At 38.6% G+C, this 21,921-nt stretch overlaps 1 protein-coding gene across 1 annotated transcript in view; it reads right to left on the reverse strand.

Moving 5' to 3' along the window:
* Positions 1-21,921, reverse strand: part of SH3D19 (SH3 domain containing 19) — a 77,869-nt gene that overhangs the window by 43,606 nt on the left and 12,342 nt on the right. Inside the window, exons 3-6 of the mRNA XM_016211212.2 lie at positions 7,515-7,630; positions 4,884-4,924; positions 1,343-1,591; positions 333-373 (exon numbers count right to left, since the gene is read on the reverse strand). Coding sequence (XP_016066698.2) covers positions 333-348 — 16 coding nt within the window. The 5' untranslated portion in view covers positions 349-373; positions 1,343-1,591; positions 4,884-4,924; positions 7,515-7,630. The remainder of the gene's footprint in view (positions 1-332; positions 374-1,342; positions 1,592-4,883; positions 4,925-7,514; positions 7,631-21,921) is intronic.

The following is a 21,921-nucleotide window of genomic DNA, read 5'->3' on the forward strand; positions in this document are numbered from 1 at the left end:
AGCTATGACAGCTGAATTGATTCTGGGTTGGCAAAGCAAACCCAATATTTGAAACCAAAACCTTTGGATCTCAAGTTGGAGGATGTCCTGTATTCATATCATCAACTAGTGTGACTTACATTTTTATCAAGAGTTAAACCAAGCTGAGGTGTATCGGTCTATTTAGGACAGAGAGGCTAAAGCTTAGAGTGGTGTGTCTGATTTGTAAGAATGGTTTCATTAAGTCAGAGGCTCATTGAGTATTACAATCACATCCCCATCACCACTAAAGCCAGGATCAGCAGACACAGCACTTGCACAAGACATCACGTTATTTATTGTCACAAACATACCTCTTCCACGGGGCATTTTTGCTGTGCACTATTCATGAGTGCTAAGGGAAAAAAAGAAGGGGTTATAGAAGAGGAAAGGGAGAAAAGAGTGAACCCAGTTGCCTATGCTCTAAAAGGAATTCGAGAGCAAGACTGTCTTGCCACGACACTCTGCATACTTCTACGGAAAGGAAAAGCTGATGAACCAGTTTCAGGGAGTAAAGAAGTATGTTGTGGCAAAGACATGTCTGTAGAGACCAGATATCCACACACATAACCACAGTAAAAAAATTAAAATCTACCTTTAATTTTTAACAGTGTAAAAAATCTAAAAACCATTTTACAAAATCAATTTGCTACTTCAATAGGAATCAATATTAAAGTATAAATATACTTAAAAGGAAACTCAATAGTCAATTTACATCCTTTTAAATCAGTGCCTTTTCACTTGATTCTGCCTTTTCACATCAGAGGCCATTAGTAACAGGCCCCCTCTAGAAGTAGCCAAATGAGGGGAAAAGGTCTCCCAGTCATACTCACAGATCTCTACATCCTTTCAGAAGCACTGTTTTCCCCTCTCCTGCTCTGATTATTTTTTCACATTCACTCATCTATGAAATCTCTTTTCTCTCTTGATCCTTACAGAATGACTGGCAATTTTTATAAGCGTCGAACAAGTTTAGCAGCTGGAGACACTTTAGATGTTCATGGCAGATTTTCATGTAGTATCTCACACTCTTCCTGCTAATTTCTTAACTATCTGCTTAATCCATTCTCACTTTCCCAGATTAAACAGATCTGATGTACTCATTGCCAGCAAAACTGAATTTGCCACCAAAGCCCATACAGACAGACCAACATGTTCCCTTTAACCCCTGCTACAAGCTGCTGATGGTCTCTCGTGCGTTTTGGATTAAAGCCACAGAACAAAGGCAGTATATTCAATTAAAGCTATCATATTTTACAGAATTATTTTGAAATTTTCTAGCTCATATGGTTAAATTATAAGTACAAAACAAATTCATATTCACCTGTTTACAAGAGATTGAGATCTGGATTTGCAATATTAATACTAATAAAGACTCCGTCTACACTCCACCAGGATCATAAGCATGTGATTGTCCTACTCCAACCTTACAGATGAGGAGACGGAGATACAGAGAGGTTAAATGAATTATCCCAGGGCACACAGCCCATTACAGGAAGGGCCGGGAGCAGTTTGTTCCCTGAAGCAGTTTAACTCCTTGTGGAGCCAGGAGAGGTGGATGCTTGTCCTGATTCTAAATAATTCAAAAATATTGATTAAATAATGACCAGAAGAAATAAACACACAGAAGGATTATTACATTATAAGCATCCTTGCTATAATCCTTACCAATTAAAATCAAAATAGTAAAAAATAACTAACTACATTTGCTTGAGACATGGTGTGAGCTAGATGCATGTGACATGGTATCAAGAAGGCCCATGCAATGGAAAGCTCATGGCACCAGTGTCAGGAAGTCTAGGTTCACATCTAAGTTCTACCTTGTGAAGCCATTTAACCTCCCTGAGGCTCAGTGTCCTACCATCTGTAAAATGAGGTTAACACCTATCATGTAGAGCATTATTTTATAATGTATGTGAACAATTCCTGACTTACAGTAGGCAATGAATGTTAGCTATTTCTCATTTTCAGAGAATAATTTTCTTTTTTTTATTTTATTTTATATCTTTATTGATTCCAGAGAGAGGAAATGAGAGGGAGAGAGAGACAGAAACATCAATGATGAGAGAGTCACTGATCGGCTGCAGCCCACAACCCGGGCATGTGCCCTGACCGGGAATCGAACCCTGATCGCCTGGATCCTAGGTTGATGCTCAACCGCTGAGCCACGCCTGGCCAGGCTAGAGAATAATTTTCTTTTAAAAAGTTAATGAAAGGAAAATCATGGAATTCTAGATATATTCAGTTGGAATGCTTTAAGGTTTTTACCCAAAATATTTAGGGCTGATGAGAATAAATGCAAAAAAAAGACCGCAAGGCTTGATTGAAATCAGACTGATACAGATTCCCAGATACACTGATTCCTTCCCTGCTGCCTCCAGAGGCTTCCAAGACTCCTCTTCCTAAACAGCCTATGAACTTGTTCAAATCTCCTCTCTGTTTTAAGGAACATAGCCTTAAAAATGTGATCAAGTCTTTCTCCTTGGCAGGGTTAGATGATTAAGTCTGGAATAAAGCCAACACTTCAGTGGGTTGAGTAAGACAAGAATTGTTTACAGCCTGGCCAGCGTGGCTCAGCAGTTGAGCATTGACCTATGATGTAGGGGGCATGCAGGAGGCAGCTGATCGATGACTCTTTCATCGTAGATGTTTCTATCTCTCTCCCCTTCTCTCTGAAATAAAGACTTTAAAAAAAAAAAAAAAAAAAAATTGTTTAAAACTTTTTCCTATAGAATGGGCAAAGAGAAAAAGAGAAGGGATGCCACAGTGATTCTTCATTCTGTATTTACATGGCATCATGTGAGGATCTGTTTGCCCTCTCAGTAATAAGTACAACCAACAAATATTTCTTTAGTGTATACAAAGTAACACATAAGAATTAAAAGACAACTGGGTTAGTTAAAAAAAATTTTTTTAAGTTTCCTCAAAGCAAGAGTTTTCCCACTGTTCCACCTCCTCCTTCCTCTCTGCTGGGCTGCTTTGCCAACTTCCTCTTCTCTCTGGCTCCAGTCTGATCTCTCCACTGATTCCTTCCCTGCTGCCTCCAGAGGCTTCCAAGATTCCTCTTCCTAAACAGCCTGTGAACTTGTTCAAATCTCCTCTCTGCTTGACCCTTGTCCCTTCTCTAGCTACAACCCTTCCTTCTCCTATTTACCAACAAATTTAATAAAAGAGTAGCCTACCCAGCTGTCCCAGCTTCTACATATTCCATTCATTGTCCAAATAGAAGTGTGGCTTCCAACTGTGATCTATTTAAACTGCTCTCTCAGAGGTCACTGCTGCCCTCCTGAGGGCCCAATACAATGACCTATTCTCAGCCGCCTTGTGTCTGACTTTGCTAAAGCACTAAGAGCTATTTGTGGTTCACTCATTCTTTTCCAAAACCTTGCTTCCTTCGACCTCTAACACACAGCCATCTCCTAGTTTTTCTATTATGCTTTTTCAGCCTTTTTTGCCCACTCCTCCTTAGCTGCCTTCTTCTTAAGCCTTGCATGGCACGGGGCCTCAGGGTAAGCAAGATCTATGCTGAAGGATCAATGGGAAGTCAGGTACAGATTACAACGCCCAACAAAGAAGTCCTGAAGCCCAAGAGAAAGGACAGGTAAGAAGCCAGAGAACGAAGGCAGGAGCCAGCAGACAGGACTCATGAAAGGAAGCCCTCTCCTCGGTAGGGCTGGGCGTCTGGGGCGTGCATCTCTTGCCCTACAGCACCCTGCAGACATAGGTTGGTCCCAGACATAACTTCCCAAGATTCTATCCCTCGCCATCATTTTATCCTCTGCATGTCCTCCCTAAATGGTCAGCGATTCCCAGGATCTGGCCTATCACCCTGATTACCCCTGAACTGCATCTTCAGAAAGAAATACTTGCCTAAACTCCAGGCGCTAATTTCCTATTTAAATTACCTCCCTGCCCCTTCTCTCTCCCCACTCGAAGGCATATAAAGTTGTCATGAATTTTTTATTTTCATATCTGAACTACCTTCAACACAAACTGTGGCAGCCCCATATGCTTACAATTCACCAACAACAAAAATGAAATGTGGGGAAACGCAGAAACTATGGAGTATCTTTCTGTATTGCCACCTTACAAATTATTCACCGCAATGAGTTCAAATGCATGCTCTTCACGACCCGTGGGTATCCTAAATTCATACTGCATATTATAAATTATGTTTCTAAAAGTAGTATATATCTCCCTTAGGTGGCGATCTCAGCTCAAAAAAGTGAAGAACACCTAAAATCCTTGCCTTATCTTTTTTTATAATGGGTAAACCATGTTCCTTTTGGAAAAGGGATCTTTGCAGAATCTTTATAAAAAAGAATGTTAAAATCCTACACACCAAGAGCACGTTTTAATGCTTTAACCAAGAGGTAAAGTTAGTTAAGTATGACTCTACCATTCTGGATAGAATTCCATTACGGAACTTCTACCTTGTAGAAGTGTGAGCCGATCTACATAGGCATTTTTACAGATAAGTAAAAATACTGTGGAAGCAAATAAATAAAAAAGGACAGGGTTTGTTTGGTATTTTTCAAACCCATGAGATGTCACGGCCCATAGAAAATGGTTACATAAAATTTATAGTAAATCATAGAAACTGACTAGATAATCCAGATTTTTTTTTTAACAACTTAGTTCTATAAGAGAAAAATGTTCTGAGGAACTGGCTTATAAATGAATGAAAGTTAAAAAGAAAGTTGAAAAACTAGCTGCATGTCTGAAATGGCCTATTACTCCTTAGGAGAAGCTCCCCTTGTTGGATTCTTTGTAAGATTCATCAAACACAATCGCTTGCTAGAAATCTAAACCATCATTTAAAATTATTACAGAGGAAAACATAGAGCAGGAAAAAACAAACTTACATCTCTTGATTACCGCTCTAATGGATGACAAGGGTCCTTGGCTAGAAAAAGAAAGAAAGGAAACTTATTACACATTCATTAATCCTTTGAAGAAGAATCATTCATCATGCCAGGTCATTTCGGGGACTCAATATGGCGCCAAGTAGCAAGTCTGATACATTAATCACTGGTCTATACTTTTTACAAAACACAAATTAAAAAACATTTAAAAACTGCCTTTGATATTTAAGATCTTTTATGGGAGATGAGGAGGCTGGTGAAGTATATCTGCAGTATAAATAAAATTTTGCCTTGAAGTTGCTTTTATAGCTACCTATGTACTGTGTCTTCCAGAGAATTTCAGGAAGTCATAGCAATTACATGGTGCTCAAAAATTCTGAACCCTGCCCCCATCTGATGTTTGACACTGGAATTCCTAACTTCTCAGGTCAAAACAGATCATTTTTATAGCGAATTTGACCTAAGGACCAACAGTATTTCCTCCTAAGATCAGAACTGAAACATCACCATCTAAAAAGAAGACTTCTGCTTTCATGTTTGTTCAATAGATGGTCAGTCTTGACTGCCTCTAATTGTGTAACCTTGGGCAAGTCACAGAACTCTCCCGAGCCTCTGTGTACACAGGGCTCAAACCCTCTGGAATGGCAAAGATTTGTGCCATTGGTTTTTGGACCTGTTTGTCTGTTGTCTTTATTCATACCAGCTGGACTTTTTCAATCATTTAGAAAAAATATACAACCATGAAAGTTTAATGATATGATTTAGGAAAAAAAGTTTTTATTTATAAAATTCTTCAGCTTTTTTCAGAATGATCTTTAAAAATTTATACTTATTTTTAAATTTATGCTCTTTTAAAATTTCTACTTGTGGTAATCTGTATAAATCCTCTTGCTGTTTCTCAGATAAGTACAATAGGAAGACACAACAGCATACCAGCCCTTTTATGGGAGACATACTTAAAATATATACTATTCTGCCACAGAAGAAAAAAAAAGCTCTACAATACCATGCAGCTAGGACCATAATATAAAGACAAGTGTTTTCAGCAATACTGATTTTTTAAAAATGTCTTGAAGGCTTTCTGTAAACAACTACTTAAAAAAATATAGTATGAGGTAATATAGAAGAGATAATAGCACTGAAACGCAAGTAGATCGATGAAGGCTTTAGGAGAAACTTCTTGGTGTAAAACTGGAATGAATCTGCATGTTAGCTGACTGGTCACGAGGTAACTTGTGTTTGCACTTACATTAATTCAAGTAATTTTAAACAACTTGCTGACCAAAGTAGCCAGCTGTATGAGCGAGTTCTGGCTCAAAATAGCCAATCAGCAAGGTGTTAATATTGTATCTATTGACTCAGGTACAGTAAAAGAATCAAAATCAGTATTTAGAAGCAAGGATAAAAAAGTCAAAGTTCAAAGTGTGCCCAGGCAACACATAGGGACGTTACTGAATGTCTACATCATAATCTCCTCACTCATTAACACTGATTTGGTGTGATATTATTATTACTTTTTTTGAACTCTGCATCTGGCAGATTGCTTGCCTTTTTCTGGAGTTTCATTTTGTTCTTTTATTTGGGACATATTTCTTTGTTTCCTTATTTTGGCAGCCTCCCTGTGTTTGTTTCTATGTATCAGATAGAGCTGCTATGTCTCCCAGGTTTGGGATAATGGCCTTATGCAGTAGGTGTCCTGTAGGGTCCAGTGACACAGCCTCCCCATTCACCCGAGCTGGGCACTCTAGGTGCGCCCCCCATGTGAGCTGTATGCACGCTCCTGTTGTAGTTGAGCCTTGATTGCTTTTGGCATGTCAACGGGAGGGATTTACCTCCAAGTTAATCGGCCGGGAGGACTGGCCGTGACCACCGTGAAGGGTCTGCTGTGCAGGGGCTGACCCCATAGAGCAGAACTCACTTCACTGGGGTCAGGTACCCACTGAGTCCACCCCTTGAGTGTTGCTAGTTCTGGAGTCCAACTGTCCATATTCCCTTCTGGTGTCTCCACTTTCTGGCTGGTATGACTTGGTGCAAATTACTTACTTTCTCTAAGGCCCCTTGTTTCCTCCTGTGTAAAAGCAAGCATAACTCAACTTCTTTACAAGGTTGTTATAAAGAGTAAGAGAGAGAGTCCATTAAAGCATTTTATACAGTACCTGGAACAAAGTGTGTATTCAATAATTGTCAGGGCACATACCTAGGTTGAGGGTTCAATCCCCAGTCGGGGTGGGTATGGAAGACAACCAATCGGTTTCTCTCCCACATTGATGTCTCTCTCTCCATCCCCTCTATCTAAAATAAATAAAAACATATCCTTGGGTGAGGATTAAAAAAACAGTGGTTTTTTTTTTTAGAGATTCACTTTGCTGTCCTCTGGTTTCTGCTGTTCAGATGGAACCTGAGCCTAGGCCACTCCATGACAAAACAAAGGACTGCAAAGCTGCATCTTCATTCCATTCTAAATTTATAAACCTATGTCCTGGCCATTGCCAGAGTTAATCCAGATCTTTTGCCTTTGGCTTCTTTTGTTTAAAAAAATATATTTTGCCCTAGCCAGTTTTGCACAGTGGTTAGCGCATCAGACTGTGGAATGAACGGTCCCGGTTCAATTCCGGCCAAGGGCACGCGTACCTCGGTTGCAGGCTCAATCCTCTGCCCTGGTCAGAGTGCGTGTGGGGAAAAAACAATCAGTGTGTCTCTCTCACATTGATGTTTCTCTCTCTCTCTGTCTCTCCCTTCCACTCTTTCTGAAAAGCAATGGAAAAAGTAACCTCAGGTGAGGATTAAAAATATATATATATATTTTAAATTTTCAATTACAGTTGACATACAGTATTATATCAGTTTCAGGTGTACAGTTCCATGATTAGACATTTATATAACTTATGAAGTGATTAGCCTGATACCTAAGCTCAAAGCCTTATTTTTCTTCATTGGTAAAATGGATTGCATGTTGGGCACACATAATAATAAACTGTTATCATCATCTTCACCACTGAAATCTCATCATTAGAAATTCATTTCATTTGGGTAAGAAACTTCTTTAAAAATGTAGTTTCCATTCTTGAAAATACCTTCTTAACTACTAACTAAGGTTATGTGCAAAGGTGGTGGTAGAGAGTGATCCTACAGCATAACCTGATAAGGGTTTATCATAAGAGAGTGGGATGAAAGGCTAGAATGGGATTCTGAAGAGCCAAGGAGCCCCAGAGTCCTGGAAGAAGATACATCATCAGGCAATGAGACCTGAGACAATTCTCTCTTGATCCCTTTTGGTTCTCTTCCTCAGGATCTCAAGGCCATTTCCCCTAACCATTCATTTCCCTCCTGGAAGGGTCTTTGACTCTCACACCTCAGGAGTAGTTTTAATCTGCCTCACTGAGAACAAGGGCACCTGATAACAGGAGCAGCAGTGCTTAAAAAGCAGAAGGCAGGCTTCCAGTCAAGGTGGCGGTATAGGTAAACCCGGTACTCTGGTACTCAAAATGTCCCACAACTACAACTAAACTACAGAACCACCACCATTCAGAACCGCCTGAGATCTAACTAACAGAGTCCTACAACTAAGGATATAAAGAAGAAGCCACGTTGAGCCTGGAGGCCCCAGAGCCAGTGTATCTGGTGGGCAACTTCAGATCATGCTGAAGCACCACCCAACCACCTCCAGCAGCAACACTCAAGGGGTGGACTCAGTGGGTACCTGACCCCAGTGAAGTGAGTTCTGCTCTGTGGGGTCAGCCCCTGCACAGCAGACCCTTCACGGTGGTCACGGCCAGTCCTCCCGGCCGATTAACTTGTAGGCAAATCCCTCCCATTGACATGCCAAAAGCAATCAAGGCTCAACTACAACAGGAGCGTGCACACAGCTCACATGGGGGGCGCACCTAGAGTGCCCAGCTCGGGTGAATGGGGAGGCTGTGCCACTGGACCCTACAGGACACCTACTGCATAAGGCCATTATCCCAAACCTGGGAGACATAGCAGCTCTATCTGATACATGGAAACAAACACAGGGAGGCTGCCAAAATAAGGAAACAAAGAAATATGTCCCAAATAAAAGAACAAAATGAAACTCCAGAAAAAGGCAAGCAATCTGCCAGATGCAGAGTTCAAAACAAGTAAATTTCTTATTGATGGCAACTAAATGCTGTTTGTAGCATTTTTATCATACAGTAGATTCCACCCATTCATTATACTTTTCTGAGTTGTCCTACATGCAAGTACATGTTTTTAATGTTGTCTGTCTTCTGTGCTGTTTCTATGAGTTTGCTATTAAAATACATTAAACTACAAGATAATAATAATGGCAAATTAAAGAAATTAAGCCAATTTTTAAAGTCTTCTCAGCATGTTCAGATTCTGGACCATAAAATATTTTAGATCATAGGTTAAGAACAAGTCTCCTAAAAACAACTGACTCATCCATTACACCCTATTTAATAATGACTTTTAAAGGATGTAAAGAGAAGTTCTTAAAAAAATTAAAAAAGGAAAAGACCACCCACACCCTTCTCTAAACCTGTCATCCTGGTTCCAAAAACCACATGCAGCAGAGCTTTTACCAAAAAAGGTTGACACATTCCTTTGGACACTTCCTTATGGACATAAAGGGGAAACGTGGCTCAGGGAAAATTCCTTCGAAAGACATGAGACTATCAGGGGATACCACCTGGCAAGAAATTAGGACTCAGAAAGCTTGGTGGAAATCCAAAGAGTCCTTGGTCATGCTATAGAAGGAAAACTTAAAGGCAAATATTTCCTTCATCACAGTCCACATACAGTGTCCTAACACCTATAAAATAAGAGGATTAATTATTTAGTGGAGGTACAATTAATATAGATCAATATTTTTGGTCTTTGTTTTGACATCACTCCTAGCTCACTTTGAATCATTTAGTATTAAAACCTAGAAGAGAGAATAGCATAGCATAGGTGCCTGGTATCTCCTGATGATGTGGCAATCAAAACCAGAACCCAAATTGTAGTTTCAGAAGCAATTTATATTTGGAGCTGGATAACAACAAAATATGTTATAAACAAAGGGGTGTGTACACGCATATGCATATTTGAGGAGATGCCTTAGCCTGAGCATGTGGCAGTTTTCAAATGAGAAAAAATTCATCTCAATTAACCAGTATAATATTCTCTTGTGAAAAATAAAACTGTACAATTAATAAAAATGTATGAAAAATCAGTGAGTTTATTAGAAGACAGCAGGGAAAGAAAAAAGGTGAGAAACATGCTTCCATGTTTCTCCATTCTTTGTGGGATTAAAATAAAACTGTGGCGAGGGAATGACAGTTTGCTGTATTTCACTGCAAAACCAAATACACATTTTAAGCATCTGTAACTGATTAAAGCATTGACATTTCCAAAAAGTTAGAAATAAATTAGGTCAGTTTGAAACTCTGACTTTTTAAAATCTAAAAAAAGTTGAACTTCTGAAATATTAGCTCCATTTTAAAATTTGAAATACTGAGGCAGATATTTTGGTTTAAATGTTATTAATAGAAATGGATAAATAAATTGTTATGAGAAACTAAGATTTTCCTACACCAAAATTTAAAAAACAAACAAAACTCTTTTAAAGGTGAATACCTCAGCCACATATTTCTTAGTTTTGTAATCACTTGATCAAATGTTTCAGGTTGGCTAAACCTTTCCTTTTACCCTTTTAGAGCTTCCTACAGCAATACATTTCTATCTTTTCACCAAATCTCACTGATGTCTAAGCCAGAATAAAACAGGCTCAATCTATGGTGGGGGAAATAACAATGAAGTAGTAAACATATACAAAACAGCAACATCTAAGCAATGTAATTACAGATAAGGTCCTTATTTTATTAATAAAAACAAATCCATTAAAAACATTCATTTAACCAAGTCCTTCAAAAACAGGCAGTTCTTTAAGAGTTCCTGTCATAAAGCCAAAGCCTGTGAGCCAGAATGTGACAAGGAACACAGAAACAGCTGAGTTCACTCTAACAACACACGGATTTGCTTGCTCTTCTCTGGGAATTCGAAAAGAAACTTCGAGTAGGCAGGCATGAAAACTTTTTTTTAAATTAAATTTACTGGGGTGACATTGGTTAATAGGATCATATTAGGTTTCAGGTGTGAATTTCTATGTCACAAGATCTGTATATTGCACTATGTGCCCAACACTCAAAGTCAAATCGTCTTCCATCACTATGAAAACTTTTACTGGAAGTATTTAACAACTTTTCCAATTTCTACATTACATAAGGAGTATAAGCAGCATGCCCACCAGACAATATTTTTTGCAAGGTCAGTGGGAAATTCTTCCATTAGATACCAAGAACAAATCTGGTAGTTAAAGGACTCTAAAGTCATTTAAAAGTATGACCACCAATACTTACATGAAATTACTCAATCTATGAAATTTCTAGATTGAGGAGCCCAAAGAAAAGCAAGTTTTAGGATATATTTTATGTATTTGAGGATACCTCCATTTAAGTGTATGAGAGTGTTCATTAAGTCTATAGACACTGTGCCCACAAACAAGTAGTTTTATTTTTTCAGGATATTTAAAAAGATTCACAGAGAGTAAATTTAAGTTTGCTTTCTAAAAGCATGAAAAAGAAGCAGAAAGAAAGCAAGCAAGGAGATGGAGAAGAAAATGTGGGAGAGAAGCGCAGATATGGGGTCCAGGTAAGCAATGAATGGAGCAATATATTGTGGATGAGAGGAGCAAGGTTTCCAAACACTCTCAAGGTGAGGACGCTGCCTGAGGAATGATGAAGCCCACACTGGCTCCATACTTTACAATCACCAGCCTGCTACACAGGAGACTTATGCTGCCTCTGTTCCCATTCAATCTCTCCTCTTCTCTCCATACTGAAGAGAAGAGGCATTTATTCACCCATTCTCACCTAGTCCCCCATGTGACCAGCTATACCTGCTGTGAAATGGCCTGAAGTAGATAGTCTGGCAAAGCAACAGAGCATGACCAACTGATATCTGAATTTACTTCTATGAGGTAGATAAACAGGTACCCAAACTGAATATTCAGTATGATCCCAACCTTATTTTTATTTATTCATTTTTTAATATATCTTTACTGATTTCAGAGAGAGGGAAGGAGAGGGAGAGAGACAGAAACATCAATGATGAGAGAGTCATTGATCGGCCACCTCCTGCAAATTCCCGACTGGGAATCGAGCCCCCAACCCAGGCACATGCCCTGACCGGGAATCGAACCCCGATCACCTGGATCCTAGGTCGACACTCAACCGCTGAGCCATATGCCCGGCCAGGCCCCATCTTATTTTTAAAACATATATATACATACAAATATATAAGTAAACATATATATTTATATTAATACAAGAAAAGTGAGATCATATTTATTCAGTGATGTGCTGGAGTCTGTTCATACTGGCTCAACAGAGCTAACAATTAAATTCTCAGAAATTCTGCAGCCCAGTTGTTAAATATAGCCATTATTTAAAATTATGTAAACTTATATACATTATATAAACTTGTAATTAAGTAAATCACACTAAAACAAAGGCAATAAATACTCAAAACTCATCATTTCCTAATCATTTTACCACCTTTACTATGATCTATGCTCTTGAGATTCTTTCTGTCTATCATGTCTTTACCATGGAAATACCACATAATGAAGTATTACTGTGAATCTCTTTCCACTTCACCATTGGTGGTGTCATGTTGGTAGCTTGAAACTGGTCATACTGGGTGTTCTTTACATAAAAAATACTGGCAAAACAATAGCCTAATTTATCATTTCATTCACTTTCTAGACTTAAAAAAGTAATGGAGAAAATATTAATAATGCAGGTTTAACTTAGAAGCCTGTTGTGTTTGTTGCTACTACATTATGAATAGCACAAAAAATTGAGGAAACATTCTTCCAGTATTTGAAAACTATTATCCGTCATTGACAAAAAGAGTAGAAATTCTGACATATGTTTTGGTTGTTTCACTTTCATCTTATTCATTAATATTAATACAAATATCAACCAACATTCATATTGGAATTACACTACGGGAGCTGGTTGTTAAACATTTATCAGCACATCACTGCATATGCCCAAAATGTTAACAATAGTTGGCTCTGAGAGGTACAGAATTTTGATTTGTTTTCTACCTATGTCTCTACTTTATGTAATAAACATTATTCATTTATAATTTTAAGTTATTTTTTAAAAAGATTTGCTATGGCAAAAACAAAACAAAACATGTCCTTTGAATAATTAAAATTACATTCAAACCATCAGATAACCAATCATTCTCTGGAAACAGACTGATGTGAAATGTTACAGGCCATTAGGGGTAAACCCCCCCCAGCATTCTAATATGAACAGCAGCATGCATACAACTTCAAAACAGCTTACAAAAATATCACAGCGATCTATATATTTAACAAACCTGCACGGCTTAAACATAAAATAAAAAAATGAGTTAACAATCAAATTAAATGAACATAAACACTTAGAATTTAAAAATCATTAATGTAACTATTATTTCCTCAGTGTCTTCTAGGTTCCAGGGATTCTCCTAGGTACTGAGATGAGAGTAAAAAAGATGAAGCCCTGCATTAAAAGAGCTTATAGTTAAGTGGAGAAGAGAGAAAAGTAAACAGTCAAGCTTTTAGTTTTTAGGTGTCTTTTCTTTTAGGCTGGCAATTTTAACACAGATTAGAAAATGTGGAACCACCTAAAGATATCTAGAATCTTTTAAAAATATATCACAAATATAGAACTAATCATGGATGTCAATTCAAATTAAATACAACTGAAAGAGAGATTAAAGTATAACCAAACTTTAAAAAATAATAAAACAGATTCTCATTGGCAAGAATGTGCGGATATTTACCTTCTTGCAGAAGCCAAAGCCAAAGTCACTCCTCAAACTCCCAGCAAGTCCAGTGTTGGCATTTTTAGAACAGGCTTGGCAGGACAGTCGAGTCCTAATTCAAACTTCTAGTGGTGCTCAAGATCATCCTGCTCACACCTTTAATCAATGGCCATGTCACCTTACAAATGTCTGTAAGATATACTAATTATTTCTTGGGCCATGTCCCTTCTTGTTATAAGAATTCATAACAAGAGAAATCAACTGAAATCAATGTGTGGATGGATAGATGAATGAACAGGTAGGTAGGCAGACAGGCAGATGGATAGATAGTAAGGTTGTTAAGAAAAAACAAGTCAAAAAGGAGATACATTATTTAGTAATTCCCTCTACCTGTAGGTCCACCTGGCTAGGTAACAAATATCATTCCTGTTTTGATGGAGTGGCAAAAAGATGAAAGCCTCTGCAAACACCCAAAGCTAGTGTGATAAAGTTACACATTTTGCTTCCAGACACATACTCTGACTGCTAAAACTGAGGCCACAATTAGAGATATACAGCTGTTGCATGCTGAGTTGAAACCACTCAGAGGATATTTGGGATTCTTCCTAGAATTTCAAGAAAAGCAGAACAAGAAGGAGATGGAGGGAAAAGAACAGAGAGAAATGTAACTATTGGTGGTGGGGTTAGAAGTGAAGACATGCTTGCAAGCTCTACTCCTGATGCCACCTCATTCCCAAAAGCCACCTGCATCTTGACAACCCCGATACCAATGGTCTAAGAAGGACTGGGTAGAATCCCCATGACAGGGCAATCACCAACAGCAGCCACAGTTCCCCCAGAGAGTCAGCTGATGTGGAATAGCCTTAGGTAGTGGGGAAGCAGGGCTAATGGATGATTTTTTTGCCTGAGAAGACGAAAGTGCGTGAAGAAAACCAACACTGAAATACAAATCAGAAAGTTTTCTCTACCTCATTTATTTACTTTTGCAAGAAACCTCAAAAAGAAATACATTTCTTGAGGCACTCAGATTTCTAGTTGTTTCTATAGTTCACTTGAAAGTGTCTTGTCTCAAATTAGGAAACCTTAACCAATCATCTGTTATGTACCAAACCTGGAGATACAAAGATGAACAACTGCTTTTGGGTGAGGAGCCAGACTCATAAACTCATAATTATAAACTATAATACAAGTTGATTTGTGCTTTAGATGCAACTGTGCCAACGTAATTAGGAAGCCGCCTTTAGTTTTTTTGTTTTTGTCCCTGTGATATCAAAATGTTTCAAACTTTAGGCAGCCTTTTAAAATTTTAACAGAAAGACTGACAGTCATGCATTCCTTAACCACAAGGCGGTTAGGTGATTTCATTGTACGAACACCACAGAGTGCACTTACACAAACCTAGATGGTATAGCCAACTACACACCTAGGCCATATGGTATGGCCTATTCATTGCTCCAAGGCCACAAGTCTATACGGCCATGTTACTATACTGAACACTATAGGTAATTGTATCACAATAGTATCTAAACATAGAAAAGGTACAATAAACATATGGTATAAAAGATAAAAAATGGTACACATGTATAGGGTACCATGAATGGAGCTTACAGGACTGGAAGTTGCTCTGGGTGAGTAGGTGGTGCGTGAACAGAAAGGGCTAGGACATTATTGTACACTGCTGTACATTTTATAAACACTGTACACTAAGGCTACACTAAATTTATAAAAATATTTTTTCTACAATAATAAATTTACTTTAGCTTACTGTAACTTTTTTACTTTATAAACATTTTTAACTTTTTGACTCTTGTGTAGTAGCATTTAGCTAAAAACACAAACACATTGTAACAACATTACAATGGCTATGACATCAGTAGGTGATATAAACTTTTCAGCTCCATTATAATCTTATGGGGCTGTCATCATATATGTGGTCTATTGTTGAACAAAACATCATCATGTGACACATGACTGCACTTGTATTCCCTTTTAACGCTAACACCTCATTAGAAATGTTTGTTTTGGATTGTGACTTATGAGAGATGCTGAGCTGGAATCACCCACCTAAGCTGCTCCCAGATCCCCGACCCTCGGAAAGACAGTATAAGTGCTGGCTTCCAATCAAGGTGGCAGTGTAGGTAAATGTGTACTCACATGCTCCCACAACCACATCAAAATTACAACTAAACTACAGAACAACCATCACTGAGAACTGCCTGAAATTCAGCTGAACAGAAGTCCTACAACTAAGAATATAAAGAAGAAGCCACATGGAGACTGGTAAAGTAAATGTCTCAGAATAAAGAAGAAATCTCTAGTCACTAGAGCCTGCACGGCACACAGGGCCTCTTTCAAAGCAGGTCCTTCTTGGGTCCCTTCCTCTGCACTGTCTCCCAGCCCCAGTAACAGGCTCAGTGTTTGCCTCTGCAGGGGCCCAAGTGCTCTGGGGAAATGGTTTGAACATCCTGGCCTTGGATTTCCTCTTTGCATGTAACTCCCGTGGGTTTTAGGTTTGCCTTCCTAAGATTTCAAGGGGGATCAGTGTTATTTTTTTCTTAGCAGCATGAAGTGACAAAGGCAGATGATTAGTAGAACAGTTACAGAACATTTGCTTGTGTAAACCTCTAAGCCCTGCTGGCCACTCTGGATCCTTCCAGCTCACAGCAGCCCAGGGCACCACCGGGCCCTCACTGCATCAGCCCAAGACAGACGGGGTGACCGGTCTTAAGACAAATCCTTCCCATTTCTGTGGGGCCATCTCTCCCGCGCCACCTTTCTTTAGGAAGGGTGGGGGACCTTCTGCAAGGGAAGGGCTGGACCAGATCCCTGTCTGACTCCACCTTGAACTTTCAGTTCTTGTTACTGTGCTAGTGCTGACCTAGAACCCACTAAATAAAGATGCAGCTTATCAGTCTTGATCATTTTATCTTATATAGTGAAACAGAATAAAACCTGCTCACCATGCTAATACTGAATCACTGCAAATTATTTTGTCATAGTAATTTTGTATGTATATTTTGTGGGGAGAATCTTTTTTTAAAATAAATTTTAAAAGTCTGTAGTAGTTTTAGATTTATGGAACAGTTGTAAAGACAGAGTTTCTATATACCCCACACTGCTTCCCCTACTATTCACATCTTACATTAATGAAACATTTGTCACAATTATGCATGTGTGTTTTTAAACACTGATAGGCAAATTCTACTTTTCCATGTTTTATTTGTAAGATGTTACAGAAGGAACTAGAAAAGATCCCCCACAGGCAGATGTGTAACAGTGAACTGTAAACAATGAATGACAATATTGTTCCCCAGAGCAACAAAAGTTGTCAAAACCCAAATACTTTTTCTCAAGGTGAAATCATGTTCAAACTGAGGAGTGAGGTCAAGCAGGCCCATTCACAGGGCCGATCACATTTGGGGTCTATTTGGGGTGCTGTTTTGAAAAGAGAAGTTCTAGTAAAAGGAAGAAGAATTCAGGAGACAGGAAGACTGCAAACCTTAGTAGAGTTTAAAGTAAATCAGGGTAGGGCAATATTTCTGTAGATTTAACTTTTAGGGTTTCAACTCCCTAGGTTTACCACAATGCCTAGCAAAGTGCTTATCACACACAGTAACTATTATAAGTGAATTCCGCTTTGAAATATATCATTGTATAGAAACCCCAATACATCTGTTTGATATATATGCATTTATCAATGTTTCATAGAGATGATATTTAAGTTGTGACCCTTCCAACAACAGGCCTACCATAAATGCAAGCTGTGGTTTTGCCTCAGGTCTTACACAGAACAAACCTATGGGAGATTTGAAAGCTACAATATCAGCAAACACTATTTTTAAAAAATTAAAGGGTACTACTTTATTTAAATACCTACATCAAGTTGCTTCTTTAGGTAAGTAGGAGGTCAAAGAGAAGAGAGGGGTGACCAACCCTTGTACATAAAGCATCTGCTTGCATTAAGTCTATAATTGAATTCCTGGAGACACAGGGTATGGATGGCTCAGGACCAAAGAGCCTTCTGATAGTTTACAGACATAGAACTGTGTGAGGGGGCTGGAGTTCAGTTTCAGCCTTGTCACTACTTGCTCTGTGAGCATAACTGTATAACTTAATGTCAGTTTCCTCATCTATAATCTAACAGTATTGGAAATGTCTGGATGATTTCTACCAGTTACTCTAAATTTTTTAAAATATGAAACTTAAAAAATTCCAAGATCTCGAATGTGCCAGGGTTATGTAAGATGTTAACAAGGAAATTGGGTGAGGGACATTTAGAAACTCTCTGTACTGTCTTTGTAACTTTTCTGTAATTTAAAATGATTCTAAAATAAAAATTTATTAAAACAAAACAAAATTCAAGATCTCAATTTAAATTCCACTTAATAAGAATCAATTACTTAATCCAATTGGAGTAAAGAAAGTTGGGCTTGATAACTAATCTCCAATAATAACATCTAACCTAACTGAGCACTGTTCTAATGCCTTACATCTTTTGACTCACTCAATCCACACATCCACCCTTAGAAGATGGTACTATTATTACTGCAGTTTTACAGATGAGAAAAGAGTTTATGTAATTTAAATGTCCAAGGTCTCATAGCTTGTAAATGATGAAGCCAGGATTTGAACTTGGACTGTATGGCTCCAAAGATTGAGTTCTCAGTTACTGTGCTTTCCTGCCTCACAAAAAGTTCACCTGTAGCTGAATGTTAAGAGGAAAACACAAAAATCACTTATATAGGTGACAACTGTGAATTAATTACTAAGGAACCCTGAGAACTTGTCTTCTTCCACTGAATATCCCATGGCTTGGAAGATTTAAATTGGAGGCAGTGGTGGAGGAAGGGGGAGGTGTCTTGAAGAGTATTAGAAAATGATTTAGCACTTTCATCACTTCTGGAATTTATTCATAATATATAACATGCCAAAGGGTGTTTGCAGATAAATGTTTGGAAATTCATGAGTCTGGCTGTATTTTGTGTTGCTTTAGGAGATCCTAAATTAAAGAGGGTTTTTGTGGGGGTTTTTCTGCTTTTTGTTGGTGGAAGAAGACAAAACAATAAAGGCTTATGTTACTCACAAAGGCATAGATCTGATTTCAGTGTTCATAAGACAAACAATACATTTTTTTCTTCACACACTATATTATATGGCAGCGATCTGATTTGTGCATAAATACTTTAAAGTACTACGCTGCTCTGTTTTTTCAATATATTCGTGGTACCCTAAACTAGGTGGAAATAAATCCTGAAAGAAGGTTAGAGTGTGGGTTAGTCCCAAAGGCAACATAAGTATGTAATTTTCATTTCTAAGTTATAATATCATTATGGTTATTTCTTCTAAAGGCATTATATTATCTTGTGAGGGTAAAAGCAACTGAAACCCCTTTAAACTCAAATTTTTAAAAAAGGTTTTACTTATGAGCTTACAAGAGTATCTCGGGAATTCCCACAAACAGGAAGTACAGGTGAACTTCGTGCTGCCCTGGGAAACAAGGGGACTTCTTGCACAAGCCCTCACTCTTCCTCACTTTCTCTGAGACCCCACTATCTCTGCTTCCCTCTTCAAATCTCCTTCTACAGTTGGATTCTCTCTGCTTGTTCATCAGCATACCTCACGAGCGTTCATCTGTACATATGTTGCACCAAACCCAAATCTAAACAATTTTCAAGCTCTGAAAATCACAGCTCTAAGCTGTACTTTTTGTTTAAACTTTCAAGAGAAAGAACTTGATTATCACAGCATATAGGTCATAGTCTCGTCATTGGCCAGCTATGAACAAATGGGGTAAGGCTGTGTGGAAACCTGGTTCCAGGAGTGTATGCCTCAGCTGGGAGGTAGTTCTCAGAGAAGCAGGCAAGGGCTGCTTGCATTGCAGCCACCACACCTGCATGAGGTAAGATTTAGTAGGACTGCAAACAAACCAATTGCTGAAATGTAGGCCTAAACAATACACAAGAGGATCAACTACAGGCATTGTTTCCAGAGCTACTGCTAAAAGCTTTGAAACCCAAGACCACAAGGAAGTATCCAACAATGCTTATTGCGCTTTTCCAGCTAGCTATTTCACTTCTGAGTGGCCAGTCTTTTCCTACTTTGCATGAGGGAACAAAGAAGATAGCCTCCTGTATTCAGATTGAGAGGAGGTTAGAGTTTATTATGCTCAAAGGACTACAATTAACTTCCCAAAAGGAAGTTCATCTGCTACGTAGAATCGGCTATGAAAAATCTGAGCTAGTAAAAAGAGAGGACCAAATCCGTATCTTTTCTCTAAGTATCCAAAGCTAGTATCTTGTCACTGTCTGAAGCCTGTAGGACCCTCAACAGGTTCCTGGCAATCCAGACGTCACCAGTCCACACAAAGCACACTGTAGAGTGTGCTCATCTAAGCATGGAAGGGTAACACAAATGTGGTAACAGCAGATACCACCCAGTGTATTTATGCAGATATCAGTTTCTATTCATGCATAGAATCCTGCCATGACCAGACATCTGGCTCCAACAGAGGGAACCATTTAGCACCATGAATAATGCAAAGGTACAGTTACTCAGGACAAAACTAACAGACATCAAATAGACCTGTCAGAAAGAACTGGGTTATAGACACTTAAAGAGCCCTGAGCTTAAAAGGCAGAGGTAACACTGAAATTCAGTCCCAAGTGGGTTTAGTCTGCTTAACTGAGGTCCAAAGCAACTGCAGCGATCAATTTTATGTGTCAACTTGGCCAGGATTACAGTCTCCAGTTACCCAACTAAACACAAATTCATGTGGTTAAAGTTCACAATCAGTTGACTTTATGGAAGATAATCCTAGATAATCTGAGTGGGCCTCATTCAATTAACTGAAAGGCCGTAAGAGCAAAGTTGGGGCTTCTTTGATGAGGAAAACAATACTACCTGTGGAAGGCAGCTTCAGCCCGCGTAAGTTCCAGCCTGCCCTTCCGGGTGATCTGCTCAATGGATTTCTGACTTGCCTAGTCAGCCCCTACAATTAGCTACAATAAATCTCTCTCTTTTTTAAAAAAATGTATCTTTATTATTTCAGAGAGCGGAAGGGAGAGGGAGAGAGAGAGATAGAAACATCAATGATGAGAGAGTCACTGATCAGCTGCAGCCCGCAACCTGGGCATGTGCCCTGACCGGGAATCGAACCCTGACTGCTTGGATCCTAGGTCAACGCTCAACTGCTGAGCCACGCCCAGCTGGGCTACAATAAATCTCTTAATATACTTCTCCTACTGGTTCTATTTCTCTGGTTGAAACATTAACTGATACAGCAACTAAATAATCATCACGAAAACCCTAAGGGGGATTATTATCAGCTCCATTTATAGATAAGTAAACTGAGATACAGAAAAATTAAGAAACTTCCCAAGGGATACAGCTCCTAAAAGGAAAGCTGGATTCTAATTCAGGTAGCCTGAAGTTCAAACCTAAGCACTTTACCTTCTATTCCACTGCCTTTCTGAATGATTTTACCAACACAAGCAGAACCTAAACAGCTGAAAAAGTATTTTTCAAAATCCAGTTTGGATTGCCTCCAAAAATCCTCCAATCTTGGGCATAATCTGGGAATATTTTTTGTATTCATTTTGGGTCACTCTAGAAGTTCCCCAAGCCTGAGCACAAACAGTCCTGATTTCAATTATAGGCATAAGGGACACACACTGACATCTATGCCTCTAACCCAAGTGATCCGACTCCTAAATGCCTTCCACGAGGTCTCTAAAAGGCTCGGGGCAAGAGGATTTACAGCGCTCTGGATTAATACAAGATTCCTTTGGGAAGTATTGTTTGGGGGCCTAAAAATTACATAAATGGGTCTTGGTAACAAATCTGAGCATTCTAACATAAAAATACAAGTCAAGTTGAAAGAAACAAAGTCCTTACTGATTATTTTCTTTTGGTTCATCCATAAGCAACATGGGGTAAGGGATGATCTTTAAATAAAGTTATACTGGTGAGTATGCAGCATTTTACTGAGGCAATTTGGTAGTAAATATAAAAAGTCTGAAAAAAATTTTTTGATCCATGAACTTTCATCTATTAATTCCACTGCTAAGAGTTTATCACAAGGAGATAATCAGTGATGGTCCATTAAAATGCACGTATAAGAATCTTACCAAAACATTGTTTATAACAGGAAAAAATTGGAAATAACCTAAATGTCTGACCGCAGCAAAATAATTAA

This window comes from Miniopterus natalensis, chromosome 4 (genome assembly GCF_054644295.1).
Source record: "Miniopterus natalensis isolate mMinNat1 chromosome 4, mMinNat1.hap1, whole genome shotgun sequence".
Lineage (NCBI taxonomy): Eukaryota > Metazoa > Chordata > Mammalia > Chiroptera > Miniopteridae > Miniopterus > Miniopterus natalensis.